Genomic DNA, 22571 nt, shown 5'->3' on the forward strand with positions numbered 1-22571 from the left:
TCATTGGATGGGTGACCGTGCTCAGCAGCTTAGCTCCTGGCATTTTCTAGGGCTTCGGTCCTGCCCCACACTGAAGCACATGTAACATGTCTGGTGTCTCCCTGGGCAAGTGACTTTTTTCTAAATATGCCTCTGTTCACCAAGCAGTAAATGGGTACCCTGTAGGATGAGGACACAATCCTGCTGTATACTCCCACGGGAGTTGAGAATGAAATTCAAGCGCACAATGATCCACTTTGTGTAAATATAAGTGTAAATCTAGAAACGTTTCTCATTCTCCATCTTTCTACATTTCTCGTATAGCATTTAACAGTATCCAGCTAATCATTACAACTGAAATAATTTCTTCAACAGCTATTTTGCATTATCATCAAAATTTACATATATTTATTTCCATTACAAAGAAATAAGCATCATCACTTACAATACAACCTATTATGCTCATTGGAAATAATCCAAAATTCACAAAAGTGCATGCACTTCATTCTGCAATGTTACCTTCACATCATGACTTGCTCCCATCAATAATCACAGAATTATAAAAGTCAAAATGGCGGCCAAAGGAAGCATACACATGTCATTATCAAATCCTTTAATAAACATACTTACTATCATTGTCTGTTTGTATGTTCATAATGCCCAGGTGATCCCAGGTGTCCACAATGCCAGACTGACCAACACAGCCACCGAAACTCTCAAACTGATACTCAGTCCAGGGATGGAGATTACCCACAATGCATGACCTTGTCGGAAACAAGGTCAATGTCAGCTGAGGATTCTTATCTGAAATAGCTGCAGGAACCATGGTATAATTACAGATTTCAACTGCCTTGCCTTTGGGATGAAAATGAGGTTACAGTCATTTACTCACCAAAATCCATTTGTAAGAATTATCAGTCGCAAAAAACACAATGGTGTAATATCCCATTACTATATTTGCTGCATTATTTACATATACATACACAATATATTACCTGCGAGAGCAAACATATCGGGGATCATAAAAATCACATGTGCTCTAGGGTCATATCACATCATGAGACAACAGTGTATTGTTTCCGTCATCTGGACGTCATTCTTGATGTCATTCGAATCTTACTGTGACTTGAGGTCGGAATGATGTCACACTAGAACTACGTCACAGCTGAAGATTGTTGACATCATTCAACAAATTGTGGTTCCAGTGGTGTTAACAACATTCATAGTAAGCATAGTATGACATGGACACTCATATAATATCCTCTGTTTATTATTCAATAAGGTATGTTAGGCTGACTGCAATATTGGGATTTTTCTTTTGTCTGATGCTTAATATTTGTGCACAGTAGGATATAAATGCAATACTTTTATATTTGTTTTCCTGTGTCACATAAGTCTTATAAACTTAAAATACAATAAAAGAGCCACAAGCTTCTGAAGCCCAGATGAAACATGAAAAAAATACTGGCGGCCATCTTAGGTGAGGTGAAATGGGGTTTAACGTCGCGTTCAAGATTATTGCTATTATATAGCAACGTACATGCACGTGTGTGTGTGTGTATGGCTGCTTGTACTAGTCCGGACTGATGCCGATTCATAGTGCTAGCACACTGAGATACCATGCCACAGTTTAACATGAATACCCCACTCAGACACAGTATACTGACTCTGAGCCGACCAGTCCTTGTTTTAGCCCCTTAATGCGGAGCGCCAGACAGGGTAACAAAAAGTACCATCTTTTAACGTCTTTCGGTATGACGCGTCTGAGGAACGAACCCAGGACCTTCCGCTCTCCGGGCGGACACTATACCACTAGACCAGAGGTGGTTGGCGGCTTTTTAGAATTTGAGCCATTTTTAGAGACACCACTCTCCTTCCCCATACATCAACTTGTATCTGTACTTCCACATCCCGACCCGTGAAGATTCCGGGGTAGAATATAGGTCTTCAGCAACCCATACTTCCCGTAAAAGGCAAACTATGCTTGTCGTAAAAGGCGACTAACTGGAACGGGTGGTCAGGCTCGCTGACTTGGTTGATGCATGTCATCGATCCCAATTGCGTGGATCAATGCTCATGATATCAATCACTGGATTATCTGGTCCAGACTCAATCATTTACAGACCGCCGCCATATAGCTGGAATATTGCTGAGTGCGGCGTAAAACAACAAACCAAACCAAAACTTCCACATCCCTCAGTACCTATGTGCTGCATGCCTGACACACCTACAGGACACGCCCTTGACTCCACCCTTCCCTCCTGCCAACACTCACCACTCTCCTTCCTCCGATATGTCAGCTTGTATCTCTTATAGCTGTACAGCTGGTCCACATCCCACAGGATCTCCACACTACATGCCTGGACCCGCCCAAAGGACACACCCTTGTAGTCATCTGGAAACACAAGCTTTCTTGACAACTAGTTTACACTGAATGACCTTGACCTTCAAGGTCATCCAATCATGAATCAGAAAAATTATCCGGGGTTACACATGAGATATATCAGGAATAAAGTCGCTAAAATCTGTGATAAGCGTTTGGTTGTGAAAACAAGTTTTTTAAGTCCTTTCAAGCATAGAAAACATGTGAAGAAGACCCCCTTTAAGAATGCCCCCTTTACAGGTCACTGCATAAATACCTGTGACCAGGATTTAATTCATTGTTTCTAATTCAGAAATTTATACACAGAAAGGCTTAAAAATAGTGATGAGGGTCTGCAGCTCACCTATTTTGAACTTGAAAAGTGAGTGAATTTTGTATCCTTTTCACCAATATTTCAGCAATATCATGGCGGGAGGTGCCAAAATGAGGCTTCACATGGTACCATGTAGGAAATCAAACCTAGTACTTTGTCATGACACACCAGGGCCCACTTGCACTTAGCGATCTTAGCGGAAAAATGATCGTAACTTCCATACTTTAACATAAGTTTACGATAATCTTAACGCTAAGATAGCTTTGTGTAAGTGGGCCCTGGACTTTAACCATTTGGCTACAACACCACCTGCTCACTGGGCAAAGAGTCATCCATGTTTAGTTCTTCTGAACACAAACTTTAGTTCCACAAAGCTACTGTAGCACTAGACTGATCGTAACTCAAACTTTAACATAGACTTATGACAGTCGTAGCACTAAGGTGATCGTAACTCTCATACTTTAACATAGACTTATGACAGTCGTAGCACTAGACTGATCATAACTCATACTTTAACAAAGACTTATGACAGTCGTAGCACTAGACTGATCATAACTCTCATACTTTAACAAAGACTTATGACAGTCGTAGCACTAAGGCGATCATAACTCATACTTTAACAAAGACTTATGACAGTCGTAGCACTAGACTGATCATAACTCTCATACTTTAACAAAGACTTATGACAGTCGTAGCACTAGACTTATCATAACTCTCATACTTTAACATAGACTTATGACAGTCGTAGCACTAAGGTGATCGTAACTCTCATACTTTAACATAGACTTATGACAGTCGTAGCACTAGACTGATCATAACTCTCATACTTTAACATAGACTTATGACAGTCGTAGCAATAAGGTGATCGTAACTCTCATACTTTAACATAGACTTATGACAGTCGTAGCACTAAGGTGATCATAACTCTCATACTTTAACATAGACTTATGACTGTCGTTGCACCTTGATTGAGGAACAGGGCCCTAGATGTAACGTTATCCTGATTTCAATCCTCTGGTGAGGTGAAATGGGATTTAACGTCGCGTCAAAGATTAATGCACTTATATAGCGAAGTGCATGTACATGTGTGTGTTTGTGTTGCTGCTTGCACTAGTAACTATTTATAGTGCTAGCTCACTGAGATACCATGCCGAAGTTTAACATGAATACCCCACTCAGACACAGTATACTGACTCTGAGCCGACCAGTCCTTGTTTTAGACCCTTAATGCCGAGCGCCAGACAGGGTAACAACAAGTACCATCTTTTAATGTCTTTTGGTATGACGCGTCTGTGGATCGAACCCCGGACCTTCCGCTCTCCGGGTGGACGCTCTACCACAAGACCATGGAGGCAGTCATTTCAATCCTGATGATATTTCCTGTCTGTCATAACAGCTAATGAGAATTAGGACGAAGAGGTCTTGTGAGTATCACAAAGAAGACACAAGAATGGGTGCCCACCAAGAGCAATGAACTCTTAGCCTTATAGGCTAATTATTAGATTCCTCTCAGAGGACTTGCTTCTTTGTTTGTTGGCTTGATCAAGACTCAGGTCATGTTTTTAGCTGGGTGACAACAGTATGAAGCACCATGAACTCATTACATGCGGTCTCTGAACAGCAATACATGGAGGTAGTTGTTAGCCCTGTAGTGGATGTATGGGAGATTACTACTGACGGAGATCAGTCACGTCGATTGCCACCCTGTCAGGTATGGAATGTGATGACAAGCAGACACAATGGATACCTGGATAGCCACCATGGATACCTGGATAGCCACCATGGATACCTGGACGGACACCATGGATACCTGGACAGCCACCATGGATACCTGGAGAGCCACCATGGATACCTGGACAGCCACCATGGATACCTGGACGGACAACATGGATACCTGGACAGCCACTTTGGATACCTGGACAGCCACCATGGATACCTGGACGGACACCATGGGTATCTGGACAGTCACCATGGATACCTGGACAGCCACCATGGATACCTTGAGGGACACCATGGATACCTGAACAGACACCATGGATACCTGGACAGCCACCATGGATACCTGGACGGACACCATGGATACCTTGAGGGACACCATGGATACCTGGACGGACACCATGGATACCTGGACGGACACCATGGATACCTGGATGGACACCATGGATACCTGGACGGACACCATGGATACCTGGACAGCCACCATGGATACCTTGAGGGACACTATGGATACCTGGACGGACACCATGGATACCTGAACAGACACCATGGATACCTGGACAGCCACCATGGATACCTGGACGAACACCATGGATACCTGGACGGACACCATGGATACCTGGACGGACACCATGGATACCTGGACAGACACCATGGATACCTGGACAGCCACCATGGATACCTGGACGGACACTATGGATACCTGGACGGACACCATGGATACCTGGACGGACACCATGGATACCTTGAGGGACACCATGGATACCTGGACGGACACCATGGATACCTGGACAGACACAATGGATACCTGGACGGACACCATGGATACCTGGACGGACACCATGGATACCTGGACAGCCACCATGGATACCTTGAGGGACACCATGGATTTCTGGAAGGGAACAATCGATACCTGGATGGGCAGACTAGTCTGAGAGATGGGCTTATCCATGGTCTGGGATGGTTCATCAGTTGTGCTTATTATGTAATCTCTAATCTAAACTTTGCAATTTCTGGCATGTTTGTGCAATTAACATGTTGGCTTGTAAGCCATACATTAAAAGTACATAGGACTGTCTTCTATTATATTGTACATTTTTAAATTAATATTATTTTAAGGAGGTAAGCTTTACATATATTCTGAAACAGTTTGAAAAAACATATTTGATTTTTGTAATATTTGGCAATATGGCCACAAAAGTCAAATTAAGTTGCTATGAATTTTTAGGCATGAGACATCTTCCTGAGGCAAGAGAGTTCACTGACTGTAAAAGTCTAGTTTCCACCCTTGCCGAACTATGCTGGAATTCCTGGGCTCGATCATAGCACCACCTGTGGTTATGAGTTATGTCCCTTCTATGTCCTCCTATGGACCAATCATATTTCATATCACTTGCATTTGTTTCAAACAAAATGGCGGCGCCCAGTCAAGATGATCTGATCGATAATCAAGATCTGTATTGTGATAAAACAGATCTTACATCGCAAAGTGCATCTAATCCTGCGAGCACCTTGATTAAAAACATGAAAAGATTTTGAAAATATCTGTTGAGTTGGGGGTGCACATGCTTGCAAATACGTGTATTCCAAACGACCAAAATCTGCACAAGAATTTACAAACCGGATTTCAATATCGTTGCATGATTATGCATAGACTCGTCAGTCCAGACAAATCTAACTCCTTTATACCAGCCTAGTTCGGCAAGGGTAGAGGTTACACACAACCAAATGTTTTCCCATAGACGTCTATAGTAACGTTAGATTTCTTTAAAAAATAACTAAGCATTTAACAGCTATTACCTGTACGTGTGTGCACAGTTTGGCTTTAGAGCAGCAATAAAAACATAAAAAATGACCAGCTTAGCCAGCTCCTTTTCCGAGTACAGGATGCTAAACACACCATCCCCAGTTCCGCACCAAATGTCACCTACTTGAAAATAGCTGTGGTCATATTCAGCATAAGTCATCATGTTGAAAAAGACAGTACTAAATATAGAAAAACATGGTCAGTTTTAATAACTGGATGGATGTACATTTAAAAGACATAAAAATCTTACAGAATATCCTCCAATCACAGCCTTCAGATATCTCTCTATCTGCACCCTACGAAAACCGCACTGTCGCAACTGGTTCTGATTTGGTGTAGTAGAACCTAGAAACTGCTGGACTTTTATCGTGAGTTAACTCTCTTGCCTCGGAAGATGGGCATGACATAATGAAACATAACAATGTGGTCATCTCATTTGGAGATGGACTTCAGCACCAAAACAAATCTTTTCTGATTTTAAGTTCAATATGATTATGCATTTTCAAAGTGTTTCAGTTTATGAAAATCTTGTAATCTCACCTTCACTGCGAAGTGGAATTGCACTATCTTCATGACTCCTCGTCTGGTGTCCGTGGCAACAAGATTGCCTGCAACACTTGCTACACACAGCTCTTACTGCTCGAACAGATGACGTTAGAAGCCAGACAAGGAGGTGGATGACATTAAACGGTGGCGGCAGCCAGGGCCGTGTGTAAAATTCGTGGATGATCTGACACCTGTGCCACGCCCAAATCTTACTTGCCTCTTCCTGAACCTTACTAAACGTATAACTGAAATACATGAAACAATATATCAAAAACACAATATCCTGCTAAACATGGAGCATGTCTATTAAGCTTATTCAGCATTGTAGGCTGTGATGTGTCATAAAGTTTAAATATAAATTCGGTACTTTCAGTAGAAAGAATGGTGCAGCCCCCTTTTGGTACCCAGGATTCAGGTCTATTTAGAACTCACCATTTCAGTAAGTTGTACGCAAATAAACTCAAAAATCGTTGCCAGATTACATTTAAAAAACAATGTTATTAATGTAAAAAATGGTGTGCACACTGCGTACATCCACACAAAGTGTGCATTTCATATTTTTATGTTTATAACTCCGTAAATGCATAACGTATGGAAGTCAATTCTTGTGAATAAATATGCCATGAATAACGAGGAAACAGAGTTATCATTAGTTTGTAACACAAAAACGCTGCAGACAACAATAATGGAACACAAGCAGTGCCACTTCTATCTTCAACCAATCAGGAAACAGTGTTCTGTTAGTGGGCATGGCCAAACTATTTTATTAGTTAATGGAAACATAAACGCAAAAACTATTCCTTGGATAGCCAATCAAATGCCACAAAATCACTTGCAATCCATTTACAGCCTTTTATTTGATGTATTTCTAGACAGCAGCAAGTAAAGTGCATGTGTCAAATTTACCAAGTCAACACATTGTTTGCTTGGGTGCGCTGGTGTTATGTAGGTGTACCTATGGAAATCTTGAATTATCGGACAAAATACAAAAAACATGATGCAAAACATGCTCAAATTGACATCAAAGCAGATAGGGTTCTCTGTGATAATATTGGCATGCTCCGTGTTAGTGAGCTGAAATGGGGTTTAAATTCGCATCCAAGATTGTTGTACCTACAGTCAAGTCTCGTTAATCTGACACTCGTTAATCAGACAATCGGCTCTATCCGACACTAATGATGGGAACCGATTAAATCAGTGCTATTTAGACCTGTTAATCTGACAGTCTCACACTCGCACACCGACACACCTAATTTGCAAAGAATTACTGAAATTACTCATTAATCAGTCTCGTTTATCCGACACAGTGATCGGGTGATCAGCGTACTCCATGGTCATCTGCCGTGAGTACACAGCCCGTGTTTTGATGCGAGTCGGCTGGGAGCTGCATACAACAATGGCTGTAGAGATAAACTTGCTGAACAATAAACAACTGATGAACAATTAGTGTTCGTATCGTTATCTATCGTGTAGTTGTCCGATTTTGCAACCAACCAGGTAGGATTAATGGGACTTGACTGTATATGGCGAAGTGTGTGTGTGTGTGTGGGGGGGGGTGCTTGCTTGTACTAGTCCGGGCTGATGCCGAATTTTGTGCTAGCCCACTGAGATACCATGCCGCAGTTTAACATGAATACCCCACTCAGACACAGTATACTGACTCCGAGCCGACCAGACCTCGTTTTAGCCCCTTAATGCCGAGCGCCAGACAGGGTAACAACAAGTACCATCTTTTAACGTCTTTTGGTATGACGCAAATGGGGATTGAACCCCGGACCTTCTTCCCTCTGGGTGGGTGCTCTACCACAAGACCACGGAGGCGGTCCAGGTGTTAGTGAGAACAGGGAGGTACAAAACTTCCCCAAATTCAAGGACTTGTAAAGACTCCCTCACCAAAACTGAAGGCCATGCAACTTCAATGTGGAGGCAAAAATGTCACACTTTACCTAGCAACTACAATGCTTTCATTTGTATATAAAAATGTGGTACATTTCAAGACACATCATATATTTACAAGGCCTTTTATCATCCCAAACTGGCTCCCACATGAGATATCCTTGGGTGAGACCAAGCAATATCTAAATTGTAGATATCGCTGCAGTGAAATTGCATCACAATGCTTTGCAGACCATTGTGATGTCATTGGTCACAATCAAATGACATCACTAATGGCTCTGCTACTGAAGCTGTTAGCAGTACTTTTTACACTTAAGAACGTAAGACACTGCTAATTACTGTCTACAAACTGAAAATGTTAGAAGAATGATGTTGGATGATAAATAAAATCTCACCCTCTTGTCTTTTGATATCAAATATATCAACACTCGTTGATAAATATCTCCAGTTTTATCAACGAGTGTTGATATATTTGATATCAAAATACACTCGGGTGAGATTCTCTATTTACTGGTAGATGATATCTCAGCCTGTGTGAATGTTTATGAAGGAATTAGGCTCACTTGAACTTTGCTATGAGTATATTTAGGAGAAGCACATGTGTGATGATGGCATAGACAGCAAGGAAGCCCTCCACAATGTACTGGGAAATTTCAGGCTGTCTGCTGGAGGTCTTGTTGACGATGTCTGAAAACATGCACAGGAAACAACAACAAAAACCAAAACAAACAACAACAAAACAAAAAAACAAAAACAAACAACAATAAAATAAACAACAACAAAACAACAGTGGAACCTAGGGATGTGAGGATTCACCAATACATCAATGCATCGATAATATTCTCAAATGATATGATATGCGATACACACTCGCCTGTATTGATTCAGATCTTAATCCCGTATCCTTTCACACATTGACCCATTCATTTATATTTAATATATTTTGGAAACACATCTAAGATATTTTGTGAAAAGAGAATTTGCTATTTCATTTGATAATAGAAAAAAAAGACCTGATGTCATGTTAGGATGTGATGTCTGAACCAAGATGTCATGTTGAGGTGAGATGTCTGAACCTAGATGTCATGTTGGGGTGAGATGTCTGTACCGAGATGTCATGTTTGGGTGAGATGTGATGTCTGAACCTAGATGTCATGTTGGGGTGAGATGTGATGTCTGAACCTAGATGTCATGTTGGGATGTGATGTTATGTCTGAACCCAGATGTCATATTGGGGTGGGATGTGATGTCTGAACCGAGATGTCATGTTGGGGTAGGATGTGATGTCTGAACCGAGATGTCATGTTGGGTTGGGATGTGATGTATCAACCTAGATGTCATATTGGGGTGAGGTGTCTGAACCTCGATGTCATGTTGGGATGGGATGTGATGTCTGAACCAAGATGTCATGTTTAGACGGGATGTGATGTCTGAACCGAGATGTCATGTTGGGTTGGGATGTGATGTATCAACCTAGATGTCATATTGGGGTGAGGTGTCTGAACCTCGATGTCATGTTGGGATGGGATGTGATGTCTGAACCTAGATGTCATGTTGGGGTGGCATGTGCTGTGTGAATCTTGATATTATATTTTGTACCATGGTGTAGTTGTTGCGCAATGCCATCTCAACTTTGTAATGCATATGTAGACCCATCAGGCTGTATGGAAGGAGATCACTGAAGCCATGCATCTCTACAACATCTGCCTGACACATGAGAGCTGTGATAGACTTGGAAAGTTGGGTGCAATTGTGATGATTACCTGTGTCCTGAAGGTCATCCAGGAAGAACTCTCCGTAGATCTGCCAATAGGCTCGATGAGGAACATCATATAGGAGGCGCCACTCAGCAGAAGCTTGTGGAAACAGAACCGAATGGGAGACAACTCCGTATGAGAAGACAAACACCAGGAGGATTGTCATAAATGATGCAGTATCACTAATCTGAAACACAAATCAGAATCAGCCTTTAAGTAGGCATCACCTTTAACCATGTACAACAGTGCACTGATGCATCATCACCATGGCAAGGGCTGCTTCCCAACAAGGGAACAAGGCTGCTGAAGTAACCAATCATGCATCTTTCCGAGGAAAGAGAGTTAACTGACTTTAAAAGTCCAGTTTCCACCCTTGCCGAACTAGGCTGGAATTACTGGGCTCGAGCGTAGCGCCACCTGTGGCTATTACCAGTTATATCCCTTCTAAACCTCTCCGAAAGACCAATCAGATTCCACCTCTCGTATCACTTGCATTTGCTTCACACAAAATGGTGGCGCCCAGTCAGGACGATCTGATCGATAATCAAGTTCTATAATTCAAGTTTCAATTTTGGTGCATGATTTTGATTGGACTATGCATAGACTTGTTAGTCCAGCCAAAATGTAATTCCATAATACCAGCCTAGTTCAGCAAGTGTTGAAACTGGACTTGTATAGTCAGTTTACTCTCTTGCCTCGGGAAGATGCCAATCATGGTCAAGCAAAATGTTATTTCTTAGGGTAAAAATATCATTTAAACTTATCCCGAATTATACTAATTGCTTATCTCATCTCATTCCTAAAAGGCTGTGTTCCCAAGAACAGAGAGAAACATCTCACCCGACCACATCCTTCAGCCGTGCAGCTGCACTGGGAGCATGTGACCAAGCCTGTATAATCGTATACCGTATACTGGAAGCAGGGATGTCTTGGTGGGCACTACAGCATGTGATTCAGGATAAGTACAAAGGATATTTTTACCCTAAAAAATACATATTTTACCTTATGCTAACTCATACTAATTGCTTGAATCCCATGGTTGGTGGTGGGATCCACCGTATGCATGATTCAGATTGTGATCTGTTCAATTAACCCCATGGGAACGTCTTCTTAATGTTCTTGGACATCAGTCTGTAGTAGGGCACCACCTCCGTACTGGTGAGAGACTAGGAGAAAATCAAGAGATTTCAGGGATTTTGTAAGTGCACATAGAATCATATTCCAGCTTACTTAGAACAATTCTCGCATTAAGAAAAGGTCATGATTTTGACACAATCGTAATCACTCATGTTCCTTATTACCCTCAGTCAGTGTTTATAAATCGGAAACCTGACTTCTAAGAGTCTGTATGATTTTTGGTGAGTTTGATTTTGGTTATCTTCCAATAGGTACTGTCAATTGTTGTGCGACCACTGAAGGTCCAAATTGGTGAATCCCTTCAGTATCTTCTGTGGCAAAGTCTCGAAGATAGTGGTTGTTAAAGAATGTGTCTGATTTCCAGAAACATCCTGCCATTATCCCCGGAGCAGTTGCCATGGAGCGCCAACGTAGAAGTGAGAGCTCTGACCTCGTGCAGATCGGAAGCCGAGGGAGGGTCTAAACCGGCATCTCTGAAGTAAGACTGCTCTCATCCAGGAGAGAGTGGTTCCAGAAAAGTTTGCTGTAGCATTTCTAGTTAAATGGAAAAAAATCATCTTAACTTTTGACATCTGGAATTCGTCCTTCATCAGCAAATATGTGAGGCTCTGACTGGACACGGTGATAAATCTTCCACATCTTTAGAACCAAGTATAAATGATAAAGGTGGAAAGTGAAACTGTCTGTCTGGTTGAAATACGATTCTTGGCGATGAAGTCCCAGAAGAGAACCAGATGGGCTGATGTATTGTCGCCATTGTCAAATCTAGTGCAGCTGAAATCATGGCATAAATATCTGACAATTCTGGCAGCCATTAGCTAAGGCTAAGGCTAGTTTCCTGTGTCAGATGTTCGAATCCGGTTTCTTCTATGGGTTAGTAAGCGTCACTGGTAAGATCCCATGATGGGTGGGACCCATGAAGATCCGGGGTAGAACAGGTCTTCAGTAACCTATGCTTGCCGTAAAAGGCGACTATGCTTGATGTAAGTGGCGAATAACACGATCGGGGGGTCAGGTTCGCTGACTTGGTTGTTGCATGTCATCGATCCCAATTGCGTGGATCGATGCTCATGATGTCAATCACTGGATTGTCTGGTCCAGACTCCATTATTTACAGACCACTGTCATATAGCTGCAATATTGCTGAGTGCGGCGTTAATCAACAAACAAACATCAGACAGGAAGTGTATACCCTAGCTCTTCATAACAATGGGACAGAGAATCTCACCCAGGTGTGTTCTGATATCAGATACGTCAACACAAGGCTATACTCCAAGGCTAAACGAGGTGTTTATACTTTTAACGACGAGTGTTGCTAATTAAATTTGATGTCAAAAGACACTCAGATGAGATTCTATTTATCATCATTATCAACTCATTATTTTAACTTTTTCAGTTTATAAGCTGCAATAAGCTGAAATCTATGGCATAAATTTCTGACATTCTGGCAACCATTAGCTAAGGCTAAGGCTAGTTTCCTGGATTTCCTGTGTCAGATGTTCGAATCCAGTTTCTTCAAGGGGTTAGTAAGCATCACTGGTAAGATTCCATGATGGGGGACCCATGAAGATCGGGGGTAGAATAGGTCTTCAGCAACCCATGCTTGCCGTAAAAGGCGACTATGCTTGTTGTAAGAGGCAATTAACAGGATCGGAGGGTCAGGTTTGCTGACTTGGTTGTTGCATGTATCCCAATTGCGTGGATCGATGCTCATGATGTCAATCACTGGACTGTCTGGTTCTGATTAAACAACAAACCAACCAACCCACCCATGATGGGACTTTGAATTTCTTCTGCTGAACTCCTAGTCTGTTAGAATGGAGCAGAGCGATCGTTTCAGGAACTTTAGTCAGTTTGATACCGTTAAACATAGTAAGAACGGACATGACGGCTGCTAGATATGTGCCCAGCATTGACATTTTGGATAATTCTGAGGAGACAGAGTAATTCTGCAACTTAAGGTGAAGTGTCTTTAGCAGCTGAGAATCCCTTACTTCTTGCAAATTGGTCAAAACTCTTCTATTTGTCATCATATAGATTTCTAGTAGATCCATGAAGGGCTAGGGAGACAGATGTATGGTCCCATGGTAGTATCCTCATCTGGTGGGGCTGTTTGTGATATGCTCCATATGTGAAGCTCCAAGATTTTGGGTTTGGTGAAGCTGTCTTGAGTGAGGATGAAAAAATATGTTTACCAATTTGGAAGTTTTAGTACCAGATTCCCCATTAGGGTGATGTGGCCTCGAAACCAGGTTTATAAGAGCACAGAAATTTAGCCCAATCACCCAGTTGGTACCAAAATGAGAGAATGACAAGTATATAGGCTTGGTCACATGCTTCTGAAGCTGCTGCACAGCTGAGGGGTGCGTTCGAATGAGATGTTTTTCTCTGTTCATGGGGTTACAGCAGAGGAATTTCCACTTCCTTTTCGGAATAAGATGAGATAAGCAATTGGAATGAGTCAGGATAAGGTAAAATTGTATATTTCTAAATGAGATGTAAAATGAGTGAATGGGTTGGGTTTAACACCTCTTTTAACAGTATTCCAGTTATATGGCGGCATGTCAGCTTAATGTGGGAGGAAAGCCCGAAGTGATGCAGGTCTCAGACGTTTACCACTTCGGTGAAACCCACGAGCACGGGTATGGTGCTGACAAACCTAGAAACATAATCGGGGCGAACCGGGATTCAAACCATCAATCATAGGTTTCTGGCGTGCCCAAGGGACGCAACTCTACACAGCGAATCGCGGCGCCTTAGACAACTGGGCCACCCGTGCCCCCTAAGACGTAACGAAAAATATCCTTACCATCCTCTGTATCATGGTCAGCATGGGCCCGATGTTCTTCCTCACAACAAACATCTGGAGCAGTCTCATGGCGAACAGGAAGATGTCGATGTTTAGGATGACCCTGCGAAACAGGTAGCAAGTCTCTCCAGGAACCAGGACCAGCAACATGCCAACCATCAGACCAACGATAGTTATCAGGTCCAGTATGTTCCAACCTTGACGAAAATACTCCGCAAACTTCCTCCTTAAGGAGCGCTCAGGAACACCATAAACCTGATACAAATCAGGGTTTAGTGTGTAATGTGCATCACAATTTCAGTACACAACTCTTGTGATCTTCAATATAACTGCTTTGATTCCCTGTACCATATTAGCAAACAAATGCACATCTATTGATCATATGAAGGAAATCAAAGTGGCATCATTGTGTGCTACATCCTCATCACTGACACCACATATTTCTACCAACAGATAATTATTTTCCTTAAGATTGGTAACTAAGAATGACAATTACTCATGGAAAGAGTAATTACAACCAGATTTGTCTTCATAATGACACCAACCCTCAGTAACAAGATATGGTGTTCTCACCTGTCTGACTTCCTCTTGAGATTGTACCCCACCCCACACACCCCACCCTCAGTAACAAGATATGGCGTTCTCACCAGTCTGACATCCTCCCTGTGACTGAACCCAACCCCACCCTCACCCAACCCTCAGTAACAAGCTATGGTGTTCTCACCTGTCTGACGGTCTCTTCAGATTGGAGCCCACCCCACACACCCCACCTCTATAACAAGCAATGGTGTTCTCAAATCCCGACTTGCTCCCTGAGATTGAACCCCACCCCACACACACCACCCTCTATAACAAGCAATGGTGTTCTCACCTGTCTGACTTCCTCCCCTAGATAGGTGGCCACCCACGCACACAGCACCCCCTGTAATGGGGTGAACTTCTCCTGTAGATCTACAAGCAGCACATAACTGAACAACAGTAGAAATGAAATGAACATCACCTGAAAGAAATAGATAATGCCAATGGAGATGAGTGGTAGAAAGAATGTTATCAACATAGCTTTACATTCAAAAGATACAGAAAACAGAACCAAGTTACCTTATTCGATGTAATAAGCGCCCCGTTCTAATAAGTGCCCACGGCGATATTTGCAAATATATTGGCTAGTGAACAATCCCAATAAGCACGCCTTCCGATTGATAAATGTACACAAGACTTATTTATTCACATACAATACTCACTCGTGTGTTATATGCACCCTTAATTATGGGCAATTAAATTCTGGCAAAAAATATATCTGTCGTACATAAACATTTCAGGCTGTCAGTATAAACCTTGAAATTTATCTTTCAACTCTGTTTTTTTTCCACCTAAATAATTTTCTAATAAGAGCCCCCTATTTCTAATTTTGATAGCGCCCCGTGTGCTTATTACGTCAAATACGGTATTACATCTTATAAACTGAAAAAGTTAAAATAATGAGTTGATAATGATGATAAATAGAATCTCATCTGAGTGTCTTTTGACATCAAATTTAATTATCAACACTTGTCAATAAAAGTATAAACACCTCGTTCGCCTTGGAGTACCGCCTCGTGTTGACATATCTGATATCAGAACACACCTGGGTGAGATTCTCTGTCCCATTGTTTTGAAGAGCTAGCGTATACACTTCCTGCCTGATGTTTGTTTGTTGATTAACGCCGCACTCAGCAATATTGCAGCTATATGACGGTGGTCTGTAAATAATGGAGTCTGGACCAATCCAGTGATTGACATCATGAGCATCGATCCACGCAATTGGGATACATGCAACAACCAAGTCAGTGAACCTGACCCCCCGATCGTGTAATTCGCCTCTTACAACAAGCATAGTCGCCTTTTATGGCAAGCATGGGTTGCTGGAGACCTATTCTATCCATGTATCCTGGATGCATGGGTCAGGGTGCTGTGTGAGGGAGCCCGGGGATGGTACAGTAGATGGATGGTAGTAGCACTTACCAGGTTGAGTGTATACTTGACAACAGGAGCCGTGTAGAACAGTACAGCTTTCTCACAGAGGAACTTGTGTTTCTTCCTCTCGTCTGGATCCAAGGAGAACCTGCAAGTCAGAATGAAGTCAGCACCTCGTCCAACTGTGGGGAACATCAAATGCCCAATGTTGCATGCAGAAATAACAATAGTCCATTTATATTGCACATATTTCCACACCACTCAGGGGCATGCTCAAAGCACTATTATTACCCTGGTCACTGGATCAGTGTGCACTTATTCTCAGCTCCCTGGGGAATATACAATCCAAGCTGCCTGTTAGGCGCTAAAAGGTTAATCTCATCGTTCCGGGTACCCGTTCACTGCTGGGTGAACAGTGGCACATTTCGAGCAAAGTCACTTGCCCAAAGAGACACCACGTGTTACAGATGCTTCAGTGTGGGGCAGGACCGAAGCCCTAAAAGCTTCAGGAGCTAAGCTGCCGAATCACATTCAGCCAGACAACTTCACAAGCTTAAGTTCACGTGATTTGTTACCTGTGCGCTATGCACAGGACCATGTGCCACATTAGTTAGTGCAAACATCCTTCTCAATATAGGCAGCAAAGCTAAAATCCAATCTGGGACTACAACGTATGAGCCTTGCACAGTTGGTCCTTCCGACTGTCATTTGAGACAAACCGTTGTGATAGATGTACTGTCTGTGATACAAAACGGTGCTGGAAACAAGACGCATTTTGCACCAACCCTTTTCTGTCCTTCTTGTTGATCTGGAAGAGGATGAGGGAAACGCCTGGAATGAGCCCCAGCATCAAGGTCAGCTGTAATAGTGACGAGGAGACATAGCAGCTGTAATAGTGACGAGGAGACATAGCAGCTGTAATAGTGACGAGGAGACATAGCAGCTGTAATAGTGACAAGGAGACATAGCAGCTGTAATAGTGATGTGGAGACATAGCAGCTGTAATAGTGACGAGGAGACATAGCAGTTGTAATAGTGACGAGGAAACATAGCAGCTGTAATAGTGACGAGGAGACATAGCAGCTGTAATAGTGACGAGGAGACATAGCAGCTGTAATAGTGATGAGGAGACATAGCAGCTGTAATAGTGACGAGGAGACATAGCAGCTGTAATAGTGACGAGGAGACATAGCAGCTGTAATAGTGATGAGGAGACATAGCAGCTGTAATAGTGACGAGGAGACATAGCAGCTGTAATAGTGACGAGGAGACATAGCAGCTGTAATAGTGACGAGGAGACATAGCAGCTGTAAAGGGGTGAGGAGACATAGCAGCTGTAATAGTGATGAGACAGCAGCTGTAATAGTGATGAGGAGACATAGCAGCTGTAATAGTGATGAGGAGACATAGCAGCTGTAATAGTGACAAGGAGACATAGCAGCTGTAATAGTGATGTGGAGACATAGCAGCTGTAATAGTGACGAGGAGACATAGCAGTTGTAATAGTGACGAGGAAACATAGCAGCTGTAATAGTGACGAGGAGACATAGCAGCTGTAATAGTGACGAGGAGACATAGCAGCTGTAATAGTGACAAGGAGACATAGCAGCTGTAATAGTGACGTGGAGACATAGCAGCTGTAATAGTGATGAGGAGACATAGCAGTTGTAATAGTGACGAGGAAACATAGCAGCTGTAATAGTGACGAGGAGACATAGCAGCTGTAATAGTGATGAGGAGACATAGCAGCTGTAATAGTGACGAGGAGACATAGCAGCTGTAATAGTGACGAGGAGACATAGCAGCTGTAATAGTGACGAGGAGACATAGCAGCTGTAATAGTGATGTGGAGACATAGCAGCTGTAATAGTGACGAGGAGACATAGCAGCTGTAATAGTGATGAGGAGACATAGCAGCTGTAATAGTGACGAGGAGACATAGCAGCTGTAATAGTAATGAGGAGACATAGCAGCTGTAATAGTGACGAGGAGACATAGCAGCTGTAATAGTGACAAGGAGACATAGCAGCTGTAATAGAGACATAGACAGCTCGTGGACATTTACCCCACAGCTGTAATAGTGACATAGAGACATAGACAGCACGTGGACATTTACCCTACAGCTGTATTAGTGACATAGAGACATAGACAGCACGTGGACATTTACCCTACAGCAGTAATAGTGACATAGAGACATAGACAGCACGTGGACATTTACCCCACAGCTGTAATAGTGACATAGAGACATAGACAGCACGTGGACATTTACCCTACAGCAGTAATAGTGACATAGAGACATAGACAGCACGTGGACATTTACCCCACAGCTGTAATAGTGACATAGAGACATAGACAGCACGTGGACATTTACCCTACAGCAGTAATAGTGACATAGAGACAAAGACAGCACGTGGACATTTACCCTACAGCTGTATTAGTGACATAGAGACATAGACAGCACGTGGACATTTACCCTACAGCAGTAATAGTGACATAGAGACAAAGACAGCACGTGGACATTTACCCTACAGCAGTAATAGTGACATAGAGACATAGACAGCACGTTGACATTTACCCTACAGCAGTAATAGTGACATAGAGACATAGACAGCACATGGACATTTACCCTACAGCAGTAATAGTGACATAGAGACATAGACAGCACGTGGACATTTACCCTACAGCAGTAATAGTGACATAGAGACAAAGACAGCATGTGGACATTTACCCCACAGCTGTAATAGTGACGTAGAGATATAGACAGCACGTGGACATTTACCCTACAGCAGTAATAGTGACAAAGAGACATAGACAGCAGGTGGACATTTACCCCACAGCTGTAAGTAATCACGATAAACATGACCATCTGAAAAAGTATGACGTCCAAAAACAGATATCTAATGATATATATGGATGACAGAGTGGATTATGCTGTATGTCCAGTTTGAATTCCAGCCATATCATATGGTGTTTTGTAAAAAATTGATTCGAAGACAGGCATACCAATGGTTTATAGATTGATCCATCCCCTCTAGACACCATGACACACACTATCAGACAGACACACCAATGGTTGATAGATTGATCTATCCTGTCTCGACATGACACACAATATCAGACAGGTACACCATTGGTTGATAGATTGATCTTTCCTGTCTCGACAAGATACACAACATCAGACAGGTGCACCAATGGTTGATAGATAGATCTATCCTGTCTCCACATGACACACACTATCAGACAGGTACACCAATGGTTAATTGATTGATCATATGGTGTTTTGTAAAAAATTGATTCGAAGACAGGCATACCAATGGTTTATAAATTGATCCATCCCCTCTAGACACCATGACACACACATCAATGGTTGATAGATTGATCTATCCTGTCTCCACATGACACACACTATCAGACAGGTACACCAATGGTTAATTGATTGATCATATGGTGTTTTGTAAAAAATTGATTCGAAGACAGGCATACCAATGGTTTATAGATTGATCCATCCCCTCTAGACACCATGACACACACTATCAGACAGACACACCAATGGTTGATAGATTGATCTATCCTGTCTCGACATGACACACAATATCAGACAGGTACACCAATGGTTGATAGATTGATATATCCTGTCTCAATATGATACACACTACCAGACAGACACACCAATGGTTGATAGATTGATTTAACCTATCTCGACATGACACACACTATCAGACAGGTGCCCCGATGGTTGATAGATTGATCCCATCCCCTCTAGACACCAAGACACACACTATCAGACAGGTACACAAATTAACTGATTGATCTATCCAGTCTGAACATGACACACACTACCAGACAGACACACCAATGGTTGATAGATTGATTTATCCTATCTCGACATGACACACACTATCAGACAGGTGCACCAATGGTTGATAGATTGATCTATCCTGTCTCGACATGACACACACTATCAGAAAGGTACACCAATGGTTGATAGATTGATCTATCCTATCTGAATATGACACACACTATCAGATAGACACACCAATGGTTGATAGATTGATTTATCCTGTCTCGACATGACACACACTATCAGACAGACACACCAATGGTTGATAGATTGATCTATCCTGTCTCGACATGACACACACTACCAGACAGACACATAAAAGGTTGATTGTATGATTCTGCAAGGTAAGCATCATAAGGACCTATTCTGACCTGGAATTCTAACACAGTACAAACATTAATCACAAACATCAATACCCAGTTTGCAATACCATCTAGATGTGCATCAGGTCTGATGCAAACGGACCACAAGCATACAGGAACTAGAGGGAGGGAGTCCGGAAGTTTTAATGCTGCTTTTAACAAAATTCCAGCCATTTCATAACAGAAACAGGCTTTACATGTAGTACCAATGTGGGAATAGAACCTGAGTCTCCAGCATGATGGTCTAATGCTTTGACCACAAGCCCACCCCGCTGCCCCTACACACAACTGAAGTAATTCAATGTAGCAGTGGAATCTCTGTAGTGATTTTAACAATTTAAAAAGACTCATCTGGTGCAATTTGGAAATAAAGTTTGGTATCCCACTTTTGGTTCATTGCCATCAGAAACCATCTTCCCAAGGACAAAGGTGCTAACTGACTTTGTGAGAAAGTCAGTTAACACCTTTGACGTGGGAAGCTGTCGGATACCTTCAGTTAAGTGAAGAAAGAAAGAATGCTCTTCAGTATTTTTCAAAATCCCAAATCATCCAAATACACCAACTCCCCACCAGACTGATCCTTAGCAAGTTTCAACAAGAAATATTTAAAGGTTTTGGAGTTCTGCTATCGAAACCAAAAACTGCTTGCTTTCATCATGAAAAATCATGACAACAAAAGAAATTAAAAAGAATAAAAATCCCAAGTCATCAAAAGGCACAAGGTCACCACTAAATAGATCTATATAGAAAGTTTCAACAAGAAATATTTAACCGTTTTGGAGTTCGGCTACAGCAACGGAAAACGGATGGCTGACAGACAGAGGGACATGGTGATCACTACATAAATAAAGAATATATAATCATCAAATGAAAGGCTTATCCTAAAAAGCACTCTTTGCTCCAAGGTATCACTTACCATCAGCAAAGATCTTTCCACTGCCATTTTGTCACAAACAAAAGTGTGGTCTATTGTGGTCCAATGGCTGGCGTTCACATGACTGACATGTCACTGACTACCTAGGTACCCAACCCCTATTACCTGTCCCTACCCAGGTACCTGCTGTAGGTCATAAGTTGGGCACAAAATGTTTAATTGGAAATTGTTTTATCGGAGCCCTGACAAAAAGTGTTTAGATATAGAATAAAACGATCTAATTGTGCATACACTAAAGTTGACTGAAGCTTTGTCTTATCTCAAATATCTTAAAGTCAGAAGGAATGTGTGCACAGTCAAAAAGAAATGCGAACATTAGCGACTTGTACTAGTGTAACCATGAACTTTTATTGTCGGTTATTTAACCATATATCACATGACAAACTAATGAGACACACTATATCTAACCACACATTTAAATGGCCTGCTGTTCATTAAATGTTGAAAATTCTTTGAAATGTCTGTTTGTTGTTTAATGCCACACTCCAACTACTGTAAACAGCTTTATTTCTGCGCCGTTAAAATATTGCGAATACCACGCCAAAGACAATACTGCGACGAGATATTTTTGCGAGCTGCAGTGTTGAGATGATCCCTCGCGTACCAACAAATAGACAGCTTCTCTCCGAAGCTAGATTTTCTGAGTTGGCCGGAAAGTTGACCGGAAGAGATTGCGACCAATTATCAAATATGATAATTGACTCAACTCAGTGTCATGTCATGTGTGGACAAAATTGCAAAGGACACTGACGCAATCAAGCGAGGTTGGAAGAAGGCAGGATTACTGTGAGGTAACAGTGACACTAACTGGTCTGTTTACACTGTCATTTGTGATGTATTGTGTGACCATTCTGCATTCATTTGTGTTTTTAACTTATTGAGTAACTTGTAGTTCTGGTTGATGATTTCAACATTTGATGACGTGTTGCAATGAATAAAGTATGTATGTATTATTTATACTTATTTTTGCGTTTTTAATTTTTGCGATTGAGTCTCGTTCGCAAACTCGCGATAATAAAACGGTCGCAAAAAATTCCCTGTTTACAGTATATTCCAGCTACAAATGTATATGATGGTGGTCTGCAAATAATCGAGTCTGGACATCATGAGTATCAATATAGACAGATGGGATATGATG

General features: G+C 42.0%; 1 protein-coding gene across 3 annotated transcripts in view; it reads right to left on the reverse strand.

Annotated features, from left to right (window-relative positions):
• LOC139443493 (transient receptor potential cation channel subfamily M member 8-like) overlaps nt 1–22571 on the reverse strand; it is a 79439-nt gene that overhangs the window by 9676 nt on the left and 47192 nt on the right. For all 3 annotated transcript variants that reach the window (XM_071224480.1, XM_071224479.1, XM_071224478.1), the window contains exons 18-26: nt 17082–17155; nt 16345–16444; nt 15215–15343; nt 14344–14598; nt 10404–10584; nt 9204–9327; nt 6739–6989; nt 2255–2374; nt 610–792 (exon numbers count right to left, since the gene is read on the reverse strand). In XM_071224480.1, coding sequence (XP_071080581.1) covers nt 610–792; nt 2255–2374; nt 6739–6989; nt 9204–9327; nt 10404–10584; nt 14344–14598; nt 15215–15343; nt 16345–16444; nt 17082–17155 — 1417 coding nt within the window. The remainder of the gene's footprint in view (nt 1–609; nt 793–2254; nt 2375–6738; nt 6990–9203; nt 9328–10403; nt 10585–14343; nt 14599–15214; nt 15344–16344; nt 16445–17081; nt 17156–22571) is intronic.

Source organism: Haliotis cracherodii, unplaced genomic scaffold, assembly GCF_022045235.1.
Source record: "Haliotis cracherodii isolate W230 unplaced genomic scaffold, xgHalCrac1.p SCAF_5, whole genome shotgun sequence".
NCBI lineage: Eukaryota > Metazoa > Mollusca > Gastropoda > Lepetellida > Haliotidae > Haliotis > Haliotis cracherodii.